The following is a 26,160-nucleotide window of genomic DNA, read 5'->3' on the forward strand; positions in this document are numbered from 1 at the left end:
ATATATATATATGTATTTGCGTGTGTGAATGAGTGTGAGTGTGTGTGTGTGTGTGTGTGTGTGTGTGTGTGTGTGTGTGTGTGTGTGTGTGTTTTTTTTTTTTTTTCTTGCGAAGTTATTGGTTTCTTCAGCAAGTTCACAATTATATCAGGCAAAAATTTCATTTTGCCAAACAAGTGTTCCCGGTTAGCTGTGGTTACATTTCACTTTTTGTACAAGCCTGGCGTTGGCTTAACGGTTCGGGTGCCGGCTTGGGATCCTAGGATCCTGAGTTTGAATCCCGGTCGATCGTTGAATTAACGCCATGGGGGTTGACACAGCCTGTCGTCCTTCCGAGGTCGGCAAATTGAGTACCAGCTCACTGGTAATTGGGGCACTGCATCAGTGGCACGAATGCGCTTCCAGAAAAATGATGCAACCAGCAGCCACAGGCTGCATACGAAACAATAATAACTTTTTGTACAACAAAATAAAAAGAACATCAAAGGCCAACCAGTGTTGATGGTGGGTCTGGCATGGTTGGTGCTTTTCTTTGGCGATCTGGGAACGCTCTTCTGTCTCCCATTAGGTTTGACCGGTGGCTCTGTGCCAGCAAAGATTTGAGCACGCACATGACTTTGGACTTCAGATTCTGCCAGAATGCGTTCTTCTGCCTTGCGTACCTACAGAATGCAAGCATGACATGAGTACCACCAAGTTTTCAGCAACCCCAGGTAAACACATGCCCTACTTCGCTGCTATTAATTGCAACAATTTGCATATTCCACATCCCTGAGCCAAAATAGGCAGCACCAAATTATGAGGGCAGAGTGCAAAGAGTGCACAAAAAATTATTGCCATGAGATGCAATATTCCAAGATAAACCTTTATTATTTCGCAATAAAGTGTGCAGAGACTTCAATGTACTTACTCAATTCGTCCTTCCAACTGTCATTACCGGAAGAATACAAATTCTCAGATTGCTCCTTTAGGCCATAATCACCAGTGAATTGGCAGTCACGATGGTGGGACTTGAAGTATCAAAATAAATGTCACGGGGACCAGGTGGAGACTACATTTGGGGTGTGAAGGGCAGGTGATCCAGCTGCTTGAAGCCACACTCACAAGAGGCGGTCAGCACAACATGGGACTTATGCACTGGGACTGTCATGGTTAGTCCCTTGACATTCGTCAATGGTCTTCCACAATCTTTTCACAAGTCTGGATCAACATTACTCTGTGTATTGAAAAAGCTTCCAGACCTCACTTCAAGATACGAGGCTTTATTCAAATCGATCTTTGGCATCCAACACAACAGGCAATAATTTCATCAGTCCTACAAAGCTAATAAAGCATTATAAAGCAAAGTCAAGCATTCTAAACATTAGTCATCAATCCAGGTCACTTCTTACCAAGAAGATCCAGCACTCATCTCTGCATAACTCATCCAGCAGACACGATAGTGACCCCCTCGCTCACCCCTAAATAGGCGTCCAATATACCCCACGCATACGAAGGCTCTTATTCTTCTTCTTCTTCATTTTCAGCAGTTTCAGCACTGTGATTGTAGTTTTGTAAGGCATAAAAATACTATCTTGAGAAATTTCAAGTTCTGTGGATATTTTTGTTATCTTAATGGGGTTTATATGTCACCATTAATGCCTGAACCTGGACAAATTCTGGATTATACTCTGAAAACAAAATGTCAGATTAATGAAACTAATGCAATATAACAAGTATACATGGCAAGTTTATAACGAGGAAAGAAATGGCTCCACGGTGGTGACGTTTTGAACATCCAACATATTGTTGCGGATATGAGGACTGTATTTTTTTTATTGTGTGTATTATTATTATTGTTTATTCTGCGCCTCCTGCCTCCGGAGCTGTGTAAAGGTCAAAGGGCGTCCCATAATTAGTCCATAAAGCATCCACACCACAGCTAATCATAGAATACCCCTGTTCAACAGTTATATCTTATTATGTGTTTTAGGGTAAGGCTGTGTCTCCCATTAATTGAAATACTCCATTGCACCAGTGAAAGAGATAGATTCCCTTCATTCCCACTCCCAAAACTTTCATTTCCCCTTTCGTCTTTGCCAGGCCTCGAGTGCCATTGCCAATTACCTCCCTTCCAATTGCCGCCATTGACCACGAGGCAGGGTCGGAGAAGAAAGGCGTGTCTCCACCTCGTCATAGAGGGGAGGAGTGAGTCAGCCCCACTCAACCAACCACGAACAAGGGGTTGGACTTGGAGAGGGTGTGGAGAGAAACATCGAGGAGGTTCGCGAAGGTTGAGGGGCGGGGCCTATATAACCCGCAGCTAGGGCGTTTCCCAGAGAGATGAGCTTTTACAGAGAGACGAGAGGGAGTCCAAGCGGTTGGGTCCAAGAGAGGCGCTTTGAGTCGAGTCCGAGAGAAGTCCAGAGTTGAGCTGCAGCTCGAGCCACCGCAACTGCATTTACTGCAGCTCGAGCCACCGGAACTGCATTTACTGCAGCTGGAGCCACCGAAACTGCAGCCACAGCAGCGTGAGGCCTGGACGGCAGTTTGGAGCAGGGCCGCGAAGGAGCGGCGGCTGCCCACGAGTCGATCGGCTGCAGGACCAGTTGGACCTCCCTATCCCGCCAGCCATCCATCTCCCGCCAGTCCTATCATCATTCCCCGCATGAGTCTGTCCTTGTTTGTTCTGTCCCTGGGTTAATTAAGACTGTAGGTAAGCTAGCGTTGCACTGTGTATCTAATATCTTCTGTAAATAAACATGACTGCTTTCTTCCTACTTATATGTGTAAATAATAAATCCAATTACTCTTCTGTACGTCTTCTTCCTCTTTGTATTCGGTCGCTTTAGAGTTTTCCCGATTGAATAGCGGTGGCGCGATCCGGCCAAAGTTTGGGGCAAATCGGGTATTAGTCGGGGAATAACTGTTCGGCCGCGGTTACACCACCGCTCGGTCAAAATAACATCCTTCAACCGCGTCCGTAACAATTGGTGTCTGGGAGTGGGATACGGACCCGAAGCACGCTTAACGCGCTCAAAATTACAAGCTGCTGGAAATTTGTGTTGTTTTACAAAAACCTGAATTTTGAAATCGCGCCATGGCTGGTCAAGGCGATCGGATGCCGGTGGGTGAGCTAGAGGAGGGGTTAGGAGTAACCCAGGATCAGAGGGACGAAGTAGAGGAGAACATTGGTAATGTGGTTGAGGGGGTATCAGACGCACAAAATGGCGTCCTTGCGCACGTGGGTGTAGCGGCACCAAATTTTGCCGCGCCCGTGACCGTAGCAGCGGGCTTTGATGTGGGGGACTTCATGGCGCAATTCGCCGAGATGCTGAGAAAGAATAGTGAGCAATTGGAAGCCAAAATGGGGAACCGGATGGATGCTCAGAGTGAGCAAATGAGGGCTCAGAGTGAGCAATTGGGAGTAATGAGGGGCGAAATGGGAAACCAAATTGAAGCAATAACGAACGGAATGAGGGCCGATATGGAGCGAATCGGCAAGATTGGGGACAGAATGGGTGACCGCATGCAAAAATGTGGGGAGACCATGGATCGCATGGTGGGCGAAAGGGTCCCAGGGGTGCACGACGAAGTAACACGGGTCGAGAAGCGCCGGTTGAGTGAAGCGGAGGAAAGCACGGGTACAATGACGGGGGTAGAAATCGCGACACGGGGTTTGGAAAAGCCGGCGACCGATGAGGTAGAGGGAATTTTATTAAAGCCAACGGTCGTCGAGGTGAACAAAGACAAAGCAGTGCTGGGAATTAAAATTGAAGAGATGACGGAGGTAGCCCGGGAATTGCAGGGAGAAATGGAAAATGTGCAAAGTCCCTGCTCACATCACGATGCTGTGCTTAACCCGAATGGAAGTTTGCAGGTTTTGATGCAGGAAGGAAGAAAGATCCCCCAGGTGAGTCGTGCTGTATATTGTGCGGGTAGATTTTGTAAAAGGATGTTTAGCGACAAAAGAATTGTCGCGCGATTGGGATCGATATGGCACCCGGGCGTTGGTGAAGGGTCCCGTGTGAGTAAAAATGGCACGCGTGTGAGGAAAAAGTGTGCGTCGGCGAGTGGGTGTGTTATAACGTGTGGGAGTGAAACCGAGTGCGAGCGAGAATGCACGTCGGGGTGTACGGAGTGTACGTGCGAGGGTGAGAGTGACACGAGGAGTGAGTTGGTGGTGGAGCGGGTGCGAGAATGCACGCTTGGAATGGTTGAGGGTGTGCGAGGAAGCACACCTGAGTTGGTCATGGCGCGAGTGTGGGAGAGCCCATCTGAACGCGTTAGTGGGTGGATGCAAGAGTGCACGCCCATGGTGAGTGTTACGGAGGACGTAACGGAGGAGAGGTGTGGACCGAGGTGTGCGCAAGAGTGTGCGCGAGAGGTGTGGTGTGTAACAGGGAGTGCGTTGGTGGAATGTACGGACGGCGTTGGAACGCCGGGTTTTGTGAGGGTGAAAGGGGTAGCGTATGCGTGTGAGCATGCCGGTAAAGCATCGACGGTAACCGGGTTAGCGGTTAGCCGATGCGAGCACTCGGGGCGCGGTGTGCTTTGTTGGGTGCGAGGCCCGGCGCGGATCGATGCTGCGTCGCTTCTCTTCGAAGCGTCGTTGCCGATTCGGGCTTGGCCCCGCCCCGCACGGTCGAGTCCGGGCTTTGTCGGGCAAGGCGACCGGTCCGGTTCAAGGGCGAGTGGGAGGAAGCGGACGGTGCCCCCTCGTGGGGACGGGGTTCCAACCGGGGGAGATTGAGCCATCGGGCACGGGACCGCAAGGTTCCGCGCCGAGATGGTGCGTGGAATCTCGGCCCAACCAAACCACCTCCCTTGAACCGAAAGCCGGACGGATTCAACCTGCAGGCAACCAAACCACCCGAATTCATTGCTCGGCTTTGCGAAGCCGAGTTTAATGATGTCATGACGCACCGAGGCTAGGATATAGCGGACTGTGATGATGGTGATAGTGATAGTGATAGTGATAGTGATAGTGATAGTGATTTGATACGAAATTTAGAAAAGTGAATAGAATTGGCAGTAATTGGAAAATTTTTGATTGGTTGAAATTTGGTGAGCAAAATTGATAGTGGGACCTCCCCGATGTGGTGGGATGGCAACTCTGTCATCCCTCACAAAAGGGGGGGGTAAAGGAGCACTAGTTTATGGGGTTGATGGCAGTGAAAACTAGCCCGGGTGGGTTAGGATATTGTGTGTAGGGCCCTAGAAGATGACATTAGGCAACGTTAAGATTAGTTAGTGACAAGGATACCTGTAGTGGGGACGCAGGTAGATTAGTGTGGATTATAATGACGAGGGAGCGCAATAGTTTAAAGGGGCGACTGGGAAGCGCAAGTTTCAGAGGGGAGTAGTTAGATGAGATGATGCCGTGTGAGTGTTTAAGGTGTATAGAAGTGTATTGTGAACAGGTGTGATGGAACAGGTGTGATTGCACAGGTGTGCAACAACAGGTGAATGGAATAAATGGTAGTGTGGAATATCTGGAGTATTGGAATGGATGGTCGTGGAGTGAGTATGGTGGAAACAATGGAGTGGAGTGGATGGTGCGAAGGTGTGAATGGGGGAAGAGTGGACCCCCATCACGAATACCCGGGGCGGGTAGTGTAAATGTTAGGTAGAGGGTATAGGTAAATTGTGGTTGGATATTGGCATCTGTGGTGCGAGGTGAAAGAATGGTATTTGGATGGGTGCATTAGTGTTGTGGAAATGGCTGGGCGTGTAGCCTGTTAGTGTGTGTAGTTGGTTTGGGCACTCCACCACTGTGAGGATGTCGGCCAGGTGAGGCCGCAGGTGGGCTCTGGGAGCCGGTAGAGTTGTTGTGGATGGGACCCGAGGATCCGGAGGACGGACCCGGGTAGCCCAGTGCCAGAGGGCACCAAGGGGTGACAGAGCCAGGAGGGGCCTTCCCCAGTTAGATAGGTTAGGTTAAGGAGCAGGTAAGCTCGGGTGGCAACTACAGTGGTGGAGGTGTGCAGGTGGGTAGACCTGCTGGGAGAGCTACACATCACAGCCCAGAAATTGTGCAAGGGCACCGGGAGATGAATCAGGGGAGTGAGACCCCAAATTGAGAAGCACCACAGTTTGGTCAATGGGAATTGGTTTTTAGAACCCATAGTGTAAGTGGCCAATGGATTGGCAGGGAAAGACCCCGGGTAGTGTAAAGTGTGCTAATGTCATTTAGAGGATAGATAGGATGAAGGATCTCCTCGCACCATCTGCATCCACTCACCTGAGGTGACAGGTACTCCGCACCATGCCATGTTTAATTATTTTTGATGCAAATGTTTTGGATTGTGAGACGCATCATGACGTGGGTGTGACATTGTGCTTGATGTTCCATCTCTTCCTCCTTATGAGGATTGATGATGGCAAATTTTGGATAGAGGGATTGTGGAGACGAATTTCGTGTAGAAGGGAAATGTGGGAAGACGAGACATTAGCGACAAATTTGTAAATGTGTAGATTTTGTACATATGGGGTAAGGGCAAGGGTAGTGTAGGTGACAGGGGGGTGACGTACGGTAGGGACGAGCTTTCTCACTTCGCCCTCCGTACGCATTTCGCCTTGCATTGCCTTATTGATGTGTACCCTTGTGACCTTACCCCTCGCTCATTTGTCTTCCCCCTTTTGTCTCCCACATGACCTGTGCGCCATTGGGCGCGGAGGGGAGCGTGCGTGAGTCCTCCATTGTGCGCCCGGAATTCCCAGAACCAGCTTTCCGCATCGATGCACCACATTATGGACCACATGTCGGTGGCCGAGCACCACTTATGGACCCCATGGGTTGGGGCAAGGCCCCTCTGCTGGAACCGGCCATGAGGGCCCGAAATCTTGCTGGCGGACCTTGGCCACAGGGCACCGATGCCCCACAGGTGAACCACACGTAGTCGGCCCTGTGGGCCATAAATAAAATAAATAAAATGGACACGTTTGGGCAAGCTTTATTGCAAATAGGCCGCCAGTAAGAAAATGAAAGAAATGACAACTGGAAGAGATAATAATAGCCAGCAGAGGGAGCCGAAGAGCAAGAGATCACCTGCAGGGTTAGGGGTTGTTGATTTATTTTTATTATTGAACATGCAATGAACACTGATGAACTGTGGTGACTGCACCGATTGGTGCTTGGGGGTGTATTGGTGCGTTTTTGGGTGCTTTCATGGTGCGTCGATGCAGAGCAGACTGTCTCCCCCCCAGAAAGAACAATTACAGGTCCTGGGTTAGTTTTGTAAATAAAAGCAGAGTCATTGTAAATAATGCTCCCCACCGTCCGTGTGTAGTTTGAAGACCATTCCGCAATTCGGTTAACTGTGGGCGTAAGTCTGTTAGGCAGGGTGCAATGGAGCAGCGGGACACATTTATTTATGTTTTAAAAACTGTCGCACTCAGGGTCAGGTTAAAAGTAGAGGGAACTACACCTACGTGTCACACTAAATAAAAGTTGTAGGCCCGGGCCGTGCCTAAGAGGAGGAGGGTGCAGTGTTGCGGATATGAGGACTGTATTTTTTTTATTGTGTGTATTATTATTATTGTTTATTCTGCGCCTCCTGCCTCCGGAGCTGTGTAAAGGTCAAAGGGTGTCCCATAATTATTCCATAAAGCATCCACACCACAGCTAATCATAGAATACCCCTGTTCAACAGTTATATCTTATTATGTGTTTTAGGGTAAGGCTGTGTCTCCCATTAATTGAAATATTCCATTGCACCAGTGAAAGAGATAGATTCCCTTCATTCCCACTCCCAAAACTTTCATTTCCCCTTTCGTCTTTGCCAGGCCTCGAGTGCCATTGCCAATTACCTCCCTTCCAATTGCCGCCATTGACCACGAGGCAGGGTCTGAGAAGAAAGGCGTGTCTCCACCTCGTCATAGAGGGGAGGAGTGAGTCAGCCCTACTCAACCAACCACGAACAAGGGGTTGGACTTGGAGAGGGTGTGGAGAGAAACATCGAGGAGGTTCGCGAAGGTTGAGGGGCGGGGCCTATATAACCCGCAGCTAGGGCGTTTCCCAGAGAGATGAGCTTTTACAGAGAGACGAGAGGGAGTCCAAGCGGTTGGGTCCAAGAGAGGCGCTTTGAGTCGAGTCCGAGAGAAGTCCAGAGTTGAGCTGCAGCTCGAGCCACCGCAACTGCATTTACTGCAGCTCGAGCCACCGAAACTGCATTTACTGCAGCTGGAGCCACCGAAACTGCAGCCACAGCAGCGTGAGGCCTGGACGGCAGTTTGGAGCAGGGCCGCGAAGGAGCGGCGGCTGCCCACGAGTCGATCGGCTGCAGGACCAGTTGGACCTCCCTATCCCGCCAGCCATCCATCCATCTCCCGCCAGTCCTATCATCATTCCCTGCGTGAGTCTGTCCTTGTTTGTTCTGTCCCTGGGTTAATTAAGACTGTAGGTAAGCTAGCGTTGCACTGTGTATCTAATATCTTCTGTAAATAAACGTGACTGCTTTCTTCCTACTTATATGTGTAAATAATAAATCCAATTACTCTTCTGTACGTCTTCTTCCTCTTTGTATTCGGTCGCTTTAGAGTTTTCCCGATTGAATAGCGGTGGCGCGATCCGGCCAAAGTTTGGGGCAAATCGGGTATTAGTCGGGGAATAACTGTTCGGTCGCGGTAATACCACCGCTCGGTCAAAATAACATCCTTCAACCGCGTCCGTAACAATATTATGGAGGAAGAATTCAGGGATTTAGTTGCTCTTCTCTCTATTGGGTTCAAATCTTGTATTTGGCAATGGCATTGTTTTCTGTTTCCTTTTTACAGTGTATCTGGTCATAAAAGTCATTATTTTTGTAAATAAACAATTATTTGAAACCTCCACCACCCATTCCCCACAAGGCTTAAACCCCGCCAACCCCGCCTCTGCCCCATACGACTTGAGAAATCCCATCGCCTCCCAGCCCCACAACCACAACGGCTGCCCTCCCCACCCCCCACACGACTTCTCCCAATAACACACACACACACACACACACACACACACACACACACACACACACACACACACACACACACACACACACACACACACACACACGGCTTCTCTCCCTGCGCCCCTCCCCCCACAGCTTCTCCACCTGCCCCTCCCCCACACGGCTTCCCCCCCCCCCCGCCCCTCCCCCACACGGCTTCTCCCCTCGCCCCTCCACTACACGGCTTCTCGCATCTCCCTTCCATCACACGGCTTATTCTCCCAGCTCACCCCTCCACGCCCCCCCCCCCCCCCCCACCTTACTTCCTCTCCTTGCTCCTTTCCACATTCCTGCACCCTACCAGAAGCTTGTCCTCTCCTGTCCATAAGTGTCGATCTCAAGCATCTGAGGCCTCCGCATCAACCTGACAGATCTTACAATTCAGGTCGCTCCCGATAAACCGGCCATCATGTGTTTAACAGAATCCTTCCTCCCGTAAGAAGGCCTCAACCTCCTTTGTGTCCTTCCATGGCAATGGTCTTCTCTGATTAGCTCCCACCTTATGTTTGTCTGTACATTGTACCGTCCACCAAAGAGTGATGACTCGATCTACATCTCTCTCCCAGATGACATGGACCAACTTTTTTTTTTCTTTTTTTCAATAGTCACGACTCTTGGAAGAGCTACAACCAGAATGGATCAGGACGCAACATATCAAAAGGAACAGCAGAAAGAGAAAGTTGAAAGGCCAACAGCAGGGATGAGGTATAAAATAGACAGAAGGAAAAACAAGGGATGCAGGAAACAATGAGGGGAAGGGAAGAACACGAGAGGTGGACAAGATGGATACAGAAGCAAAAAAAAATTGGGGGGGGGGGAGGGGGATGAGATGTGGGGTGGGCGGAAGATAGTGGTTTAATAGGTGTAGAAAAGGTCATTGTTTTGAATGAGGGATTACAGTGCCTTCAGTAAGTATTCACACCCCTTGACTTTTTCACATCTTGAGTCACAGCCTAAAATGTATATTAATTTTTGTCACTGATCTACACATAATGTCAAAGTGGAATTTTTTTGAAGAAATTTTCACAAAATAATTAAGAATGAAAAGCTGAAATGTCTCGAGTCAACAAGTATACAACCCCTTTGCTATAACACTCAAAACTGAGCTCAGGTGCATCCACTTTCCTTTGATCATCCTTGAGAAGTCTCTACAACTTGATTGGAGTCCACCTGTGCCCAATTCAATTGACTGGACATCAATTAGAAAGAAACATACATTTCTATATCAGGTCCCACAGATGCCAGTGCATGTCAGAGCAGAACCTCCACCATGAAGTCCAAGGAACTGTCCATAGAACTCTAAGATAGAATTGTGTGGAGGAATAGATCTGGGGAAGGGTATAAAACAATTTCTCGAGTGTTGGAAGCTCCCAAGAACACAGTGAGCTCCATCATGAGGAAATGGAAAGAATATGGAACTACCAAGACTTTTCCTAGAGCTGGCCATCCTACCAAACTGAGGAACCGGGCAGGAAGGACCTTGGTCAGGGAGGTGACCAATAATCAAACGACCACTCTGACAGAACTACAGAGTTCCTTGCCTGAGCTGGGAGAACCTGCCAGAAGGACAACAGTCTCTACAGCACATCACAAATCGAGGCTTTATGGGAGAGTGGCCAGACAGAAGCCATTCATGATAAAAAGGCACATGGCAGCATGCCTGGCGTTTGCAAAAAGGCACGTGAAAGACTCGGAGAGCAAGAAAATTTTATGCGGTGTGATGAGACAAAAATTGAACTCTTTGGCCTCAATGGCAAGTGCTACGTTTGGCAGAAACCGAACACATCTTATCACCCATCTAACACCATCCCTATCGTAAAGCTTGGTGGTGGAAGCATCATGCTATGGGGATACTTTCAGCAGCAAGAACTGGGAAACGTGTATGGACAGAGGGATCAATTAATGGAGCCAAATACAAGCAAATCCTTGAGGAAAACCTGCTTAAGAGTGCAAAAGACCTTAGACTGCAGCCAAGATTTACATTCCAACAGGATAATGACCTTGAGCATACAGACAAAACAACACTGGAAAGGCTTCAGAAGAATGAGAACTTCCTTGAGTGGCCCAGTCAAAGCCCAGACTTGATTCCCATTGAGAATCTGTGGAAAGACTTGAGAATTGCTGTCATAGACGTTCCCCATCCAACTTGACAGAGCTTGAGGAAATCTGCAAGGAAGAATGGGAGAAACTCCCCAAATCCAGATGTGCAAAGCTGATATAGACATACCCAAGAAGACTCAAAGCTGCAATAGTTGCCAAAGGCACTTCTACGAAGTCTGGGGGTTGAATACTTATGTAAATTAGATATTTCTGCATTTCATTTTCAATTATTTTGCAAAAAAAATTCTTTAAAAGAAACACCACTGACATATATTTTGGTATACTTGGTCGAGGCTTGGAGAAGAGCTAACACATTAACACATATAACATATAATAAAGAGAGCGGGAGACAAGAGGGAGAAAGAGAGGGAAGCACAACAACTGAAGGAAAAAGGAACATCAGGACATCTGTGGAAGAGAGAGGGCTGGGGTGGGGTACATGGGATAAACAAGATGGACACTACAGGGGATTTCAGGAAAGAAAACAGGGAATGTGAAGGAGGTGGGTTTGAGGTGGATTAATGGAAGTAGAAAAGATCAAGGTTTTGACTTCTGCCGTCGTGCAAAGTCCTTCCTTGGCACACCTGAACTCTTATCCACAGACAAGACCTTCATCCGTAGCTTGAAAGCACACTGCTCTCCCCTCTGGAGAAGTGTGCCCACCTCACACCTTGCTCAACTTGACACTGTGGAAACCAAGGCTTTCAAGATCATTGGAATCACCTGTGATGAAGCTGGGTCGATGCGCCTATCACTTTGTCATCCCAGACAAGTCGGTGGTCTCTCTGTCTTCTTCTACCTCCTTTCTGGTCTTGCACCCTCTGCCCTCTCCATGTTCTGCAGGGCGTACGTGGTCCACCAGAAAATCCCTTCAAGTGAAACTCCCAAAATCCAGATTCAATGCTCACCTCCACTCATTTGTTCCTCTTTTCCCCCACCTGTGGAACCAACTTCCAAATCTTCTTCAATCTCATTCTTCGATCCAGGTCTTCGACACAGCTGTTCAACACCATATCAGCCCATTCCCCATCGAAAAGCATGATTTTTTTTACCCCCATAAAACCACTCACCAAATTCTCCGTTTTTCCTTCTTTAGCCATCTTATCCAACCCACTGCATTCTCCTTTATCCCTCGTCCTTAACCGCACCGCTTTGTTGTCCGTCTACGTATATTTTGTCTCTCTGCCCTGCTGTTGGCGTTTCCCCCTTCTCTTTCTGTTGTGCCTTTCATTCTGTTGCGTCCTGATCTGTTCTGTGTTCTAGCTCTTGCACGAGCCTCGACTCTAACCACATCCCCTCCCCCAAACCTCACCCCAAAAAAAGTGCAAATTGATGGAGAGGAGGGATGGGGAAAATGTCAATTGGACAATCAAAGGTAAAGGATGCTTTTCACACCCATAATCTATAATGACATGCAACAAGCAATAACTTACCCTCTCCTTTATATACTCAGTTCCAGAAGAATCTTCATCTTCAATAACACCCGTGTGCATGAGATCATGGTCCGATATGCCAAACATGTCTGGAACATTGTACAGCCAGTTAATCTCATGAAGGACACAGCACAACAACTTTCAAAACATGCCCAATTATGGTAGTTATTACACAACTAGCGAAACCTACACGTCGCGTTGCTGATGGACCAATTAGTCGTCCCGTTTGCCAAAATTAATTTGCCCATGCGAAGAGTGCTTTAACCTCAGTGTTGCCCAGAAAAAGAAAAATGTAATTGTAATGCCCTCTAGTGCCACCTAGTGGTGGTGGCAGACGGTACACATTTACATCGAGCATTGGCCAGACGGACGCCAAACAGTTCAATCTTGGTTTCATCAGACCACAGAATCTTGTTTCTCACAGTCTGAGATTCCTTTAGGTGCTTTTTTGCAAACTCCAAGCAGGCTTTCATGTCTTTCACTGAGGAGAGGCTTCCGTCTGGCCACTCTGCCATAAAGCGAAGATCGGTGGAGTGTTGCAGTGATGGTTGTCCTTCTGGAAGTTTCTCCCATCTCCACACAGGATCTCTGGAGCGCAGCCAGAGTGACCATCGGGTTCTTGGTCACCTCTCTTACCAAGGCCCTTCTCCCCCGATTGCTCAGTTTGACCGGGTGGCCAGCTCGAGGAAGAGTCCTGGTTGTTCCAAACTTCCTCCATTTAAGAATTATGGAGGCCACTGTGCTCTTGGGAACCTTCAATGCAGCTGACATTTTTTTGTAGGCTTCCCCAGATCTGTGCCTCCACACAATCCTGTCTCTGAGCTCTGCAGGCAGTTCCTTCGACCTCATGGCTTGGTTTTTGCTCTGATATGCATTGTCAGCTGTGAGACCTTATAAAGACAGGTGTGTACCCTTCCAAATCATGTCCAATCAATTGAATTTACCACAGGTGGACTCCAATCAAGGTGTAGAAACATCTCAAAGATGATCAAGAGAAATGGGAGGCACCTGAGATAAAATTTGAAGTGTCATAGCAAAGGGTCTGAATACTTATGTAAATGTGATATTTCAGTTTTTTCTTTTTAATAAATTTGCAAAACTTTCTAAAATCCTGTTTTATCTTTGTCATTATGGGGGTATTGAGTGTAGATTGATGAGGGAAAAAAATGAATTTAAACGATTTCAGCATAAGGCTGCAACATAACAAAATGTGAAAAAAGTGAAGGTGTCTGAATACTTTCTGAATACACTGTACATATAAATAAAAAAAACACACACACACACACACACACACACACACACACACACACACACACACACACACACACACACACACACACACACACACCTCATTCCAAAATCATGGCCATTAATATGGAGTTGTCCCCCCCCCCCCCCCCCCCCCCCTTGCTGCTATAACAGCCTCCACTCTTCTGGGAAGGCTTTCCACGAGATGTTAGAACATTGCTGCGGGGATTTGCTTCCATTTAGCCACAAGAGCATTAGTGGGGCGATTAGGCCTGGCTCGCTGTCGGCGTTCCAATTCACCCCAAAGGTGTTGGATGGGGTTGAGGTCAGGGCTCTGTGCAGGCGTCAAGTTCTTCCACACCGACCTCACTTTGTGCACAGGGGCATTGTCATGCTGAAACAGGAAAGGGACTTCCCCAAATTGTTGCCAGAAAGTTGGAAGCACACAATCATCTAGAATGTCATTATATGCTGTAGCGTTAAGATTTCCCTTCACTGGAACTCAGGGGCCTAGCCCGAACCATGAAAAATAGTCCCAGACCATTATTCCTCCTCCACCAAACTTTACAGTTGGCACTGTGCATTCGGGCACGTAGCGTTCTCCTGGCATCCGCCAAACCAAGATTCGTCCGTCGGACTGCCAGATGGTGAAGCATGATTCATCACTCCAAAGAACGTGTTTCCACTGCTCCAGAGTCCAATGGCGGCGAGCTTCACACCACTCCAGCCGACGCATGGCATTGCGCATGATGATCTTAGGCTTGTGTGCGGCTGCTCAGCCAAGGAAACCCATTTCATGAAGCTCCCGACAAACAGTTGTGCCGACGTTGCTTCCAGAGGCAGTTTGGAATTCGGTAGTGAGTGTTGCAACCGAGGCCAGACTATTTTATGCGCTACGTGTTTCAGCACTCGGTGGTCCTGTTATGTGAGTTTGTGTGGCCTACCACTTCGTGGCTGAGCTGTTGTTGCTCCTAGACGTTTCCACTTCACAATAACAGCACTTACAGTTGACCGGGGCAGCTCTAGCAGGGCAGAAATTTGACGAACTGACTTGTTAGAAAGGTGGCATCCTATGACGGGCCCACGTTGAAAGTCACTGAGCTCTTCAGTACGGTCCATTCTACTGCCATTGTTGTCTATTGAGATTGCATGGCTGTGTGCTTGATTATATATACCTGTCGGTAATGGGTGTGGCTGAAACAGCCGAATCCACTAATTAGAAGGGGTGTCCGCATACTTTTGGTCATGTAGTGTATATATATATATATATATATATATATATATATGTGTGTGTGTGTGTGTGTGTGTGTGTGTGTGTGTGTGTGTGTGTGTGTGTGTGTGTGTGTGTGTGTGTGTGTGTGTGTGTGTGTGTGTATTTTTATGCCTCCGCCTAAGAAGTCGCCGGAGGTATTGTGTTTTCGGGTTGTCCGTCTGTCCGTCCGTCCATACAGGCTAAAACTCGTTTTTCTCAGCAACCGTATGTCTGATTGAAACGAAACTTTCAGGGTAGGAGTGGTACCCATGCAGAATGATTTTATAATTGTGACGTCATAGGTCAAGTGGTATGGCAGCCATTTCAGATTAAAAGCAAAGAATTAAAAAAATATTTCTCAGAAACCGCTGAATGGAAAAATTTGAAACTTGGCACATTGTCAATACTCCCAATGGGGAACAAAAGCATGATAATTATGACATTATAGGTGAAGTGGTATGGCAGACAAAAATGTTTTACTCTAATTCCTTATCCTAAATATCTGAAATTGCATGCACATGATCTATGACCCATTTGTGTTGAAATATTAAATTTATGACATCATAGGTCACATGGTTTGGCAGCCATATGGGATTTAACCTAAAACCTTTAAAAAAACACCTTCTCCCAAACCACCAAATCGATTGACTCAAAACTTTACGTGTCATTGACTAGGCATGGCGATTAAAAGATGATCACAAAAAAATAATTGGTCACGTGGTTTGGCAGCCATATTGGATAACAAAACGAATATCCGATCAACACGAAACTTCGCAAACATGATACCCTTCCCATACATATGCAGAGTGTATATTTTTTAATGTCATATGTCATGTGGTATTGTCAGCTATATTCGCTTGAAAGCTGATATTTAAAAAAATCCCTTCTTTGAAACTGCTTCACCGATTGATGTGAAACCTGTCATGGCTGGTGAAAATGTGATACTTGAGAACAGCTGAAGGGATTTAAATCAAACTTGTTTAATTTTAGGACAGTGAACGATGGCATTTACCCGTTGTGGGACAATGCGAAGGCATATTGGCGACACGGTCCAATTGTTCTAGTTTTTTTTTTTCTTTTTTTTCTTACACCCACCATTCTGTTGCAGTGGAGACACTGCACATGCTGTGTGTGTAGAGCTGCCTTTCTGTGCATTTGCTTACCATTATACAACATCCAATCAATTATGTTGGCAACAATTGCATATAACATGAACACAAGTTTGTCATGCAGGTTTATAATGCATCTTTGGATAACCAGGATGAGATCAAGAAGTATGGCAAACTAAACCATTTGGAAAACACTGTACCGTGACGCAAATGTAACTAGAAAGAGCAACCAATAATTGCAGACCTCGCGAGGACTTGTTTTGCGTGGTTTTATAGTACGTATTTTATTAACGTACTCGCATTTAAATTTTACATACTTTATAGAGGTACTCCGTTGCTCGTCGAAATCAAAGCTCGTCGTCGTCCTCGGGCACACTGAAACTACGGAGCTCGCGACGCGGCCTTGCTTCCTTCTCACCACGGACTGAGAGCACGGTCATTGGATGCTCAAAAACGTTAATTCCAGGAATTGTACGGCTCCGGAAAGATACGAACGTTGATCTCGATTAACCCACACGAGGTTTTGGACAACTGCTGGGCTCTTGGAAGCTGAAGGCCGCATTGGGCTTGACGGTAGAGAATCGAAAGGAGGCCGTCTAATCTGCTCGCCTCACGCTTGTTGTGTCTTCGACACGCGGTGTTCTACACCGCCATTTTGGACCACTTCCCGCATGAGTGGCTAACCCAGTTTCAACAGCCGCCAAGCTCCTGAAAGTACTCTTTGGGACGCCAAGCTAAGTGCCGGCTGAAAGTGAAGGGGTTTATTTTCATTTTATCTTTCCCTTGACGCCGAGGAGTTCTGGAAATCTCGCAAGATTGTGAAAGAAAACATCTGTCATTATTTACTTTTAACAATGCGTATAAAGCAAGTCGTATAAAGCATCAGGGCCTGGCGAAGCGTGCGGGCGGACGGAGGGCTTCCTCGCGCCGGAGCTTGGAGCCGCGTGTGGACGGTGGACAACATGACGGACAGATACCACATTTCCCCACACGAGGTTTTGGACAACTGCTGGGCTCTTGGAAGCTGAAGGCCGCATTGGGCTTGACGGTAGAGAATCGAAAGGAGGCCGTCTAATCTGCTCGCCTCACGCTTGTTGTGTCTTCGACGCGCGGTGTTCTACACCGCCATTTTGGACCACTTCCCGCATGAGTGGCTACCCTAGTTTCAACAGCCGCCAAGCTCCTGAAAGTACTCTTTGGGGCGCCAAGCTAAGTGCCGGCTGAAGGGGTTTATTTTCATTTTATCTTTCCCTTGACGCCCCCCCCCCCCCCCCCCCCCCCCCAGAATTTCCATGTTTTAAACGTTTCCCGGTGTGTACCCTGGATAAGAATAGGTACACCGTATCCCTGCGTGTCGTAAGAGGCGACTAAGAGGGTTGGCGTCAGGAAGGGCATCCGGCCATAAAAACATTGCCTCAAAAAGGGAACCATGACAATTACAAGTACATATGGGCAGGGTACAGCCCGAAGTGGAGATCGGTTTCTGAGGTTTGGGACATGGAATGTAGGGACAATGACAGGGAGATCAGGAGAAGTGGTGGAAGTATTGGTCAGAAGAAGAGTGGACATATGTTGTGTGCAAGAGACGAGATGGAAGGGAAGTGGTGTGAGAATGGTGAAGGGTAGGCAGGGACAGAAATACAAGTTTGTGTGGCAAGGGTGCCTGGAGGGCGTGAATGGTGTTGGTGTCCTGTTTTCTGAGGAGTTTGTAGACAGTGTGGTGAGTGTGACGAGAGTGAGTGATAGGTTGATGATGGTGAAAATGATGATTGGAAAGCTCTTGGTGAACGTCATCTCGGGATATGCTCCGCAGGTTGGTCGAAGCGATGAAGAAAAGGACAAGTTCTGGTGTGCGATAGAGAAGCTGATGGAAAACGTGAAAGATGAGGAAGTTGTTGTGGTAGGAGGAGACCTAAATGGACACGTGGGAAGGAGTATGGATGGTTTTGACGGAGTTCATGGGGGTTACGGATATGGTGTGAGAAATGGAGAAGGTGAAAGGATTTTGGAGTTTGCTGATGGAGCTGATTTGCTGATTTGTAATACTCAGTTCCAGAAAGAGGATAATAAGCTTGTTACATACATGTCAGGTGGGTCGACGACAACCGTTGACTACCTGATGGTGCGTAGGCGAGATAGGGGACACCTCCGGGACACAAAGGTGATCCCGGGAGAGGAGGCTGTTTCACAGCACCACTTGGTTGTCTGCGACGTAAGGGTGAAAGGTGCGAGGAGAGCTCGGCGGGTGAAGTACCAACCGAGAATGAAGGTGTGGAGGTTGAAAGAGGTGACAGTAAGGGAGGCATTAAAAGAGAGGCTGAGTAGGGTCGAGGATGATGTGGTTGAGCTTGAAAGTGGTTGGATGTCGATGAAAGCTAGTCTGTTGGGAGCCGTTGGTGAGGTATGTGGATGGACAAAAGGACCACCGAGGCACTCGGAAACATGGTGGTGGGATGATGAAGTTGGAAAGACGATTGACGAGAAGAGGAAGAAGTTCAAGGAGTGGCAGAAGGCGAAGGGTACGGGAGCAGAAACAGCAGAGCATGAAAGTTATAAGTCAGCCAGGAAGGCTGCAAAGAAAGAGGTAGCAAAGGCGCAGGAGGCATGTAGGAAAATGTTCGGAGAACGCTTTGATTCGGAAGAGGGTCAGAAAGCAGTATTCAGGATTGCAAAGCAGATAGCGAAAGAGAGGTGTGATGTGATGGGGGTGAGTTGCTTGAAGGATGAAGTGGGACAAATCGTTGTCGACCCAGATGGAATTAAAGGAAGATGGAAAAGATATATGGAAATGCTGTTAATACAGAGAATGAATGGGATGGCAACATAGAGAGTAACCCAGTTTTAGGACCGGCAGAGAAGATAACTGAGAAGGAAGATGAGGAAGCGATAAAAGCAATGAAGGGTAGAAAAGCGGGAGGGCCGACGGGAGTTGTGGGAGATATGTTGAAGGCAGCAGGAAGTTGGGGTGTGAAGAGAATGACAGAGATCTGTAATCTGGTGGTGAAAGAAGGCCGCATTCCAGTGGATTGGGAACTGAGTACCCTCGTCCCTCTATACAAGGGGAAAGGTGACCCTCTGGAGTGTGGCTCGTACCGAGCGATAAAGTTATTGGAGCATGGAATGAAGGTATTGGAAAGGGTGTTGGAGAGGAGGATAAGGAAGAAAGTGAAGATCGACGAAATGCAGTTTGGATTCATGCCTGGAAGAGGAACGACAGACGCGCTTTTCATTGTGAGGCAGTTGCAGGATAAGTACATGGAGAAGAGGAAGAAGTTGTTTCTTGGGTTTGTTGATCTGGAGAAAGCATTGGATAGGGTACTACGCAAAGTATTGACATGGGCATTGAGGAAGTTATGAGTGGAGGAATGGTTGATCAGAGTAGTGATGGCAATGTACAAAAGAGCGCGCACAGCTGTAAGGACGAAGGACGGGAACAGTGGTGAGTTTGAGGTGAAGGTGGGAGTGCATCAGGGGTCGGTACTAAGTCCACTACTATTTGTAGCTGTGATGGAGGTGCTGGCTCAGAACGTAAAGGAGGGTTTACCGTGGGAGTTGTTGTATGCAGATGATCTGGTGTTGATTGCAGAAAGTATGGATGGACTGAAGGAAAAGATGAACACGTGGAAGGAATGTATGGAGACAAAAGGTCTGAAGGTGAATATCGGAAAGACGAAGGTGATGGCAAGTGGTAAAGCATGTGGTGAGGTGGAAAGAACTGGGAAGTGGCCCTGTGCTGTGTGTTGGAAGGGTGTCGGAGTGAACTCCATTCAATGTACAATGTGCGCTGAGTGGGTTCATCAAAAATGTAGTGGTATGAGAGGGTCATTAACCAGTGTGGCAGCTACATTCAAATGTAAGGTGTGCACAGAGTGAGCTGCAGATGGAGGAAATGTTGAGTTGGATCTTGGAGACGGCGTGAAGCTGGAAGGTGTGAAAACATTTTGCTACCTCGGAGACATGCTGAATGGAGAAGGTGGATCAGACTCGGCAACGGTTGCTCGAGTGAGATGTGCATGGAAGAAGTTTCAGGAACTGAGTGGCGTGCTGATGATGAGGGGAGTGTCGTTGAAGCTGAAGGGAAAGGTGTATGCTGCATGTGTGAGAAGTGTTATGATTTATGGGAGCGAGACATGGGTAATGAACGTAGAGCAGCAACGAAGGTTGGAAAGGGTGGAAATGCGAATGGTTCGACGGATGTGCGGAGTATCGTTGAGAGAGAGGAAGACAAATGATGAATTGCGAAAGATGATGGGAATAGAGCCTGTGATTGATGCTGTGAAGAGGAACAGGTTGAGATGGTTTGGTCATGTGTTGAGGAAGGATGAAAGTGACTGGTTGAGAAGAGTGGTGGAAATGAATGTAGAAGGAAGCAGAGGACGGGGAAGACCGAGAAAGACTTGGCTAAAGATGGTGGAAGAAGAAATGCGGGCAAGGGGGTAACAAGGAGAGATGCAGAAAATAGGGCAAAATGGAGAAGATCGTCATGGGGACCGCAAGGCTAGCCCCCGCTCTAGCAGGGAAAATGGCCTTTAAAATGCATGTTGTTTGTTGTATAGAGGTACTCGGTTGAAAAAAATAAATAATAATAATATGTACTACAGACTACCAATAGGTGGCGTTTGTGGCCTATGTTAGCACATTCTGTGCTGACAAACAGATAAACTGACCAAAATGCAATACTCTATGGGGAGGGTAATACATTTTACCCAATGACATTTTTAAAACGGCAGGGAGCACACATACTCTGCTTACACACACACCCCACATACAATACATGTTATGTTCCCCACAGGGCATTTTAGACATTACCCAGCGAGTGCAGAAATGCAATGTGCTCATCCAAATCAAGGTCAGTCTTGCGCCCAGTGCCATGCAGCTTCTGCAGCTGTTGCTGTGTCTGGGACACGTGTGTGTCATCCAACACGAACAGTTCTCGTAAATCCTGCTGCGTGAAATACCTGCACACAGACACGAATTTCCATTGACAAACTTGAAATGAAAAGTATGAGTAGTCTTTGCAGTCACCAATCAAATTCAGGTGCCCTTACAATTTACTCACTACTCAACTTGCACAACTCCCCAAAAAGCTTCTCCAAAACATGGGCCACCAGCAAAGCAGGATAAAATCAACAAGAGGTAGAATTGCTTTGCAATTCATGTCCCCTGCCAAGTTTCAGTTCAATAGGTTAAAAGGTAAGGAGGGAAAAAAGTCTGGAAAACTCACCCATGTATAATAGGTGATATTTTCCAAGTTCAAAATGGCCATAACTCCATCAAAACTTGATAAAACACACCCAAACTCATACTTGTTCTGTAACTTATCAGTTATCACAATAAAGCCATGTGCCAAGTTTCAGTTGAATATGCTAAAGGGTATGGAAAAAAAGTGCAGAAAACCACAAGTGGGACGGACAGATGGAGAGCAAACCTATAGTCCCCTCCGGGTAGGGGACAAATACCCATGTTCAAATAACTCGCATTTGGTGCAAAACAAACTTCTTCTTTTTTTTCAATCAACTTTAGCTTCCATAATCCCAAAATTGTAGTCAAAGCCAATTAGTCAAAATTCTCTCAATTTAAATTCTCAGCTCTTTTTTACCCTGGGCTCACAAAGCCAAAAGCGGGGTTAAGTGATCAGTTGCGTACATACGTCGGACGCGTCTGCATTTTAAAAATTATTTTTCTTGGCAACCGTTTTTCCGATTGACAACATTTTTACCATAGTATGTGTCTACTTATGTAGAATTTTATAGTGATAATTATGACGTCAAAAAACCGAAAAAACTTTGGACATCTATATCTCCGAAACCGCTCCATGGAAAAAGTTGAAACAACGCTCGATGTGAAGAACTCCACATGGGGAATAAGTGTTGTTTCATGATGAAGTCATTGGTCCCTTCATTATGACGTCATAATTCAACAAATACAACGCTTAGTCCAATCAGTTTGAAAATTCTTGAGCGGGATCTACGCAATAATTATATTGAGAATGTAAATTTCTGATGTCATCAGTCACGTAGTCTGGCAGCCATATTGGATCAACGAAAAAAAATCTTTAAAAAACAGAAGGGTTGGCTCGCACCAAGTCAATTGGGTGGGGTAAGTACCCTATGAATGCCATCTAGTTGTTTGGGAGGTGAAAAACAAAAGGGAATGCAGGAAGTAGCCACTTAACGATTGAGTTAATGTTGCAAGCAAGCTTTGTGGGGTCTCAGCATTTCATTTGAATGAAAACATATAGAATGATCATTCTGTGTCAGCAACATAAAAATGCATTAACTTTGTTACAGTACTGTACCGTATTCCCAAAAGTTTCAGGGCATTGAACTCAAGACTGAATAAAAGCAAGATATAATTTTGCTGAGGTTGGATTAAAGGAATAAACCCCGACATTGGAGAGATGAGAACAATATCATCGGTTTTTTAGGGGGGGGGAGGGGGGGGAGTGGCAGGAGAGGGACGGGGTGGATGCTGTACTTTCAGTCCATCCTCCTTAATCATTAAGGAGGTTCGAACAGAAATTGTATGCAAGATTGCAATTTCAACATGACAATAGGCTATAGGTTAAAAAAAAAGTAAATTTAACACGAGACTTGTTTAAAATAGCTAGAGCTGGAAGGATGACCAGGAGGTACGCACAATTGCATCTAAGCATCTACCCTCGGTTTGATTGATGCTTAGTGAAACCCTTGGACGACAATGTCTGTGCCATCCCTCGGATGGATGTTAAACGGGCATCCCGTCTGCTGGCATTAGTTGGTGGAGGTCAATTATCCCATACTGTCCTTTACAAAGAGAAGACGAGCTATCACCTGCACCATAAACAAATTACAAATTCCTGCCCGAACCTTAGTCGATCAGGAATGGCCAGCCAGTTCCTGAAAGACTTGGGCCAAGCTTACCCCAACCAACCCCACAAGAACCTGGGAATAATTGTGGCTGTTAAATAAGAAGAGTTGTTCGAAATAAAGAAGACCCTTTGCATTCGCGAGTTCTGCATTCACGAATTCCAAGTATTCTCCAATTGGTAAATGTATACTGATTCCTAATTTGCAACCCATCGACCTCCAGTGTTACTCAGTTTGCTTGCGATAGGTCTCCATGACGAGCAATGTGTTTTTGAATCACCTGACAGTCGGCATCCCAACTTTATTTATTTTTACTTCCGTAGCAGAGTTCTCTGTTCAATCGAGGGCAGATTTTCCCTGCACGTGTCTTCACACAACAGTGTGTGTATTATTACTGCACTGCATTGTTTACTGGAGAATTAAAGTTACATTTTTAAGGGGAAGAGGGTCGAGTAGAAAGGGAATGAATTCACACCTGTGGCCTATTGTGAGGAGTGAGGGGCAAAGAGGGTGGACGATGGAGAAGGTGAGGCGAGGTCGGAAAACCTACTCCTACTTTTAGCACATATTAAACCTGTTCATTTCTAAAATAAATCTTGGTGTGAATTTGCAGCAGCTGTGCATATATACAGTACATATATCTATATAAATAAAACACTGTGTGTGTGTGTGTGTGTGTGTGTGTGTGTTATCGATAGACTCCTAAACGGAGAGGCTCACGTGCTTGATATTTGGCATAGACATGGCCATTGAGCCTGGGAAGGACATGGCCATTGAGCCTGGGAAGGACATGGCTTACCTAAAAATTATTTGCCGAGATCCATATTTTTAATTCATATTTACCTCAGCGCATTTCAGCGAGGAACATTATACACGGCATCTCAGCCGGTGCCAGAGCAGCTCGCTGATTCGCTCAGAGCGATCACGTGATGTTCCATCCTCCCCGCCAGACCATTGAACTGAAAATATATAGAATGACCATTGCCATTCACACCACATAGGTGGAGATGCAGCTACCGGGCACAATCTTGGTTGGCACTCGATGCTGGGCGATGGTGATTTCCGTCACGCGTTTGCACGTAATTCAGAGCGAAAAGCGATTGCGTTTTTTCACCTTTAGTGCGATCGTGTTTTGTGTCGATTTTGTGCGATATGAATTAAACGTCTTTGAAACAGCTGTGAAACGTCTTTCCACAACCCTTCCGTAACTGATTGGAGCAGTTTATTGCCGCACAAAATGGCATTTTAACAGTTGTCTGGCTTTTAAAATCTGGGACACATTCAAACCAAACGAGATCCGCAAAGCGAGTTGGTCGAGTCGTGCTAACCAAGATGGCGACACGGCGGCTACACTTTTCACGGAGTATGAGCGTTCTATATGTTTTCAATTCAGTGCGCCAGACTCGCTCACGTACTTGATTTGTGGCATAGACATGGCCATTGGGCCTTCTAGGTGTAATTTGTGCGAGGCTTTTGTCCGAGTGAGCTTGAGTCGAGAGGGTGAATGTACAGGTTGGGAATGTACGGGTCTCCCTTCCCCCGCCCGGCAACGCCGGTACTGGAGGACGTCACAGGATCGGTGAGTCTCCAAAATCCGCTTCGTGCTGTTGTCGCGAAGATGCTGGACGATGTCGCGATTGTTGTGCTGCTCTCCTACCATGAGAACTGCAACGTCATTGTTGACTGGCCCTCCCCGCCCTCCCCTTCCTCCCCCCTCCCCCATTCCCCTGCCCGGTACTTCTGCTAGTATATGTATGTATATGTATGTATATGTATGTGTATGTATGTATATATGTATGTATGTATGTAATATATATATATATATATATATATATATATATATATATATATATATATATATATATATATATATATATATACACACATACATACATACATACATACATACATACATATACATATATATATATATATATATATATATATATATATATATATATATATATATATATATATATATATATATATATATATATATATATATATATATGTATATATATATATATATATGTATATATATTGTTGCGGATTTGAAAATCCTGTAATTATTGTAAATATCACCCTCTGTAAATAGTAATTCCTTGTAAATACCTCCAATTGTGTAAAGGGCAAAGGTCGTCCCTTTAGCTAGTCCATCGCATACACGTAGCAAATCATAGGCTTCTCTCTAAAGTGATTTCTTTATTCTATGTTAGTTTAAGGCTAACCGCCGTGGCCTCCTTCTACCGACTCCTCTCCGGCCTTGCTCCCCCAGCTCTCTCTGTGCTCTGTCCCCCAAATATTCCTACAGGTCGCACAAGATCTGCCAGCCACCCTCTGATGGTTAAACTGCCGAAATCTCGGCTCTCTGCTCACCTTCACTCTTTCATTCCTCTTTTCTCCCGCCTCTGGAACAAACTCCCACACTCACTTCAATCACACTCCTCCCTCCAGGTCTTCAAAACAGCTGTTCACCACCATCTCTTATCTTCCCCCATCCAAAACCTTGATCTTTTCTACCCCCACTAATTCACCCCAGATCCACCTTGTTTGAAATTCCAACTTCTTTCCTGGAAGTCTTGGCAGTGTCCATATGTTTTATACCTCTCCCACCCCCCCCCCCCTTCCCATGCCTCCCCCCCAAAGCCCTCTCCCTCCCACAGTTCTCTCGATGTCTCCATGTCTCTCGGTCCCTGCTCTCAAATGTTGTGTTTGTGTCCTTCCCCCTCTCTCCCCATCTTGTCTACCGCTCCCGATGTTATTTGTTTTGTGTGTCTGTTTGTCTTTCTGTGTGATTAATGTTCGCTCTTTCACGAGCCTCGATCTTGTATACAAAAAAAAAAAAAAAAAAAAGGCTCCGTTTCCCATTAATTGACTCTGCATTGCACCAAATCAAATAAGATAGATCCCCGACAATATCGCCGTGGCCTCCAAAGCAGCGTTTCGCCACCGTTGCATTGGGTGGGGTTATTGGCATCATCATCGCCCCCAAACTCCATTGAACACGAGGTCATCTCGGAGCAGAAGGTGGGAGGAGTCAGCCAAGCGCCAGGAACAAGGCGTGGCTTTGCCAACGCCTCATCAAGGGGCGGGATCGGTGAGCCCTCACGACCAATCAAGGCCGAGGCGAGCTCACCAATGGGCGTTTCCAAAAGGCCGGCGGCTTGATCGCCATGCGCCTCATAAAAGGAGGTTGGGAGGGAC

General features: G+C 46.7%; 1 protein-coding gene across 5 annotated transcripts in view; it reads right to left on the reverse strand.

Annotated features, from left to right (window-relative positions):
* LOC137439948 (DNA excision repair protein ERCC-6-like) overlaps positions 1–26,160 on the reverse strand; it is a 173,315-nt gene that overhangs the window by 58,057 nt on the left and 89,098 nt on the right. For all 5 annotated transcript variants that reach the window (XM_068136234.2, XM_078768339.1, XM_068136232.2 and 2 more), the window contains exons 16-18: positions 20,918–21,066; positions 12,500–12,588; positions 494–662 (exon numbers count right to left, since the gene is read on the reverse strand). In XM_068136234.2, the coding sequence (XP_067992335.2) occupies positions 494–662; positions 12,500–12,588; positions 20,918–21,066 (407 nt within the window). The remainder of the gene's footprint in view (positions 1–493; positions 663–12,499; positions 12,589–20,917; positions 21,067–26,160) is intronic.

Source organism: Myxine glutinosa, chromosome 14, assembly GCF_964187855.1.
Source record: "Myxine glutinosa chromosome 14, kmMyxGlut1.1, whole genome shotgun sequence".
In the NCBI taxonomy this organism is placed as follows: Eukaryota; Metazoa; Chordata; class Myxini; order Myxiniformes; family Myxinidae; genus Myxine; species Myxine glutinosa.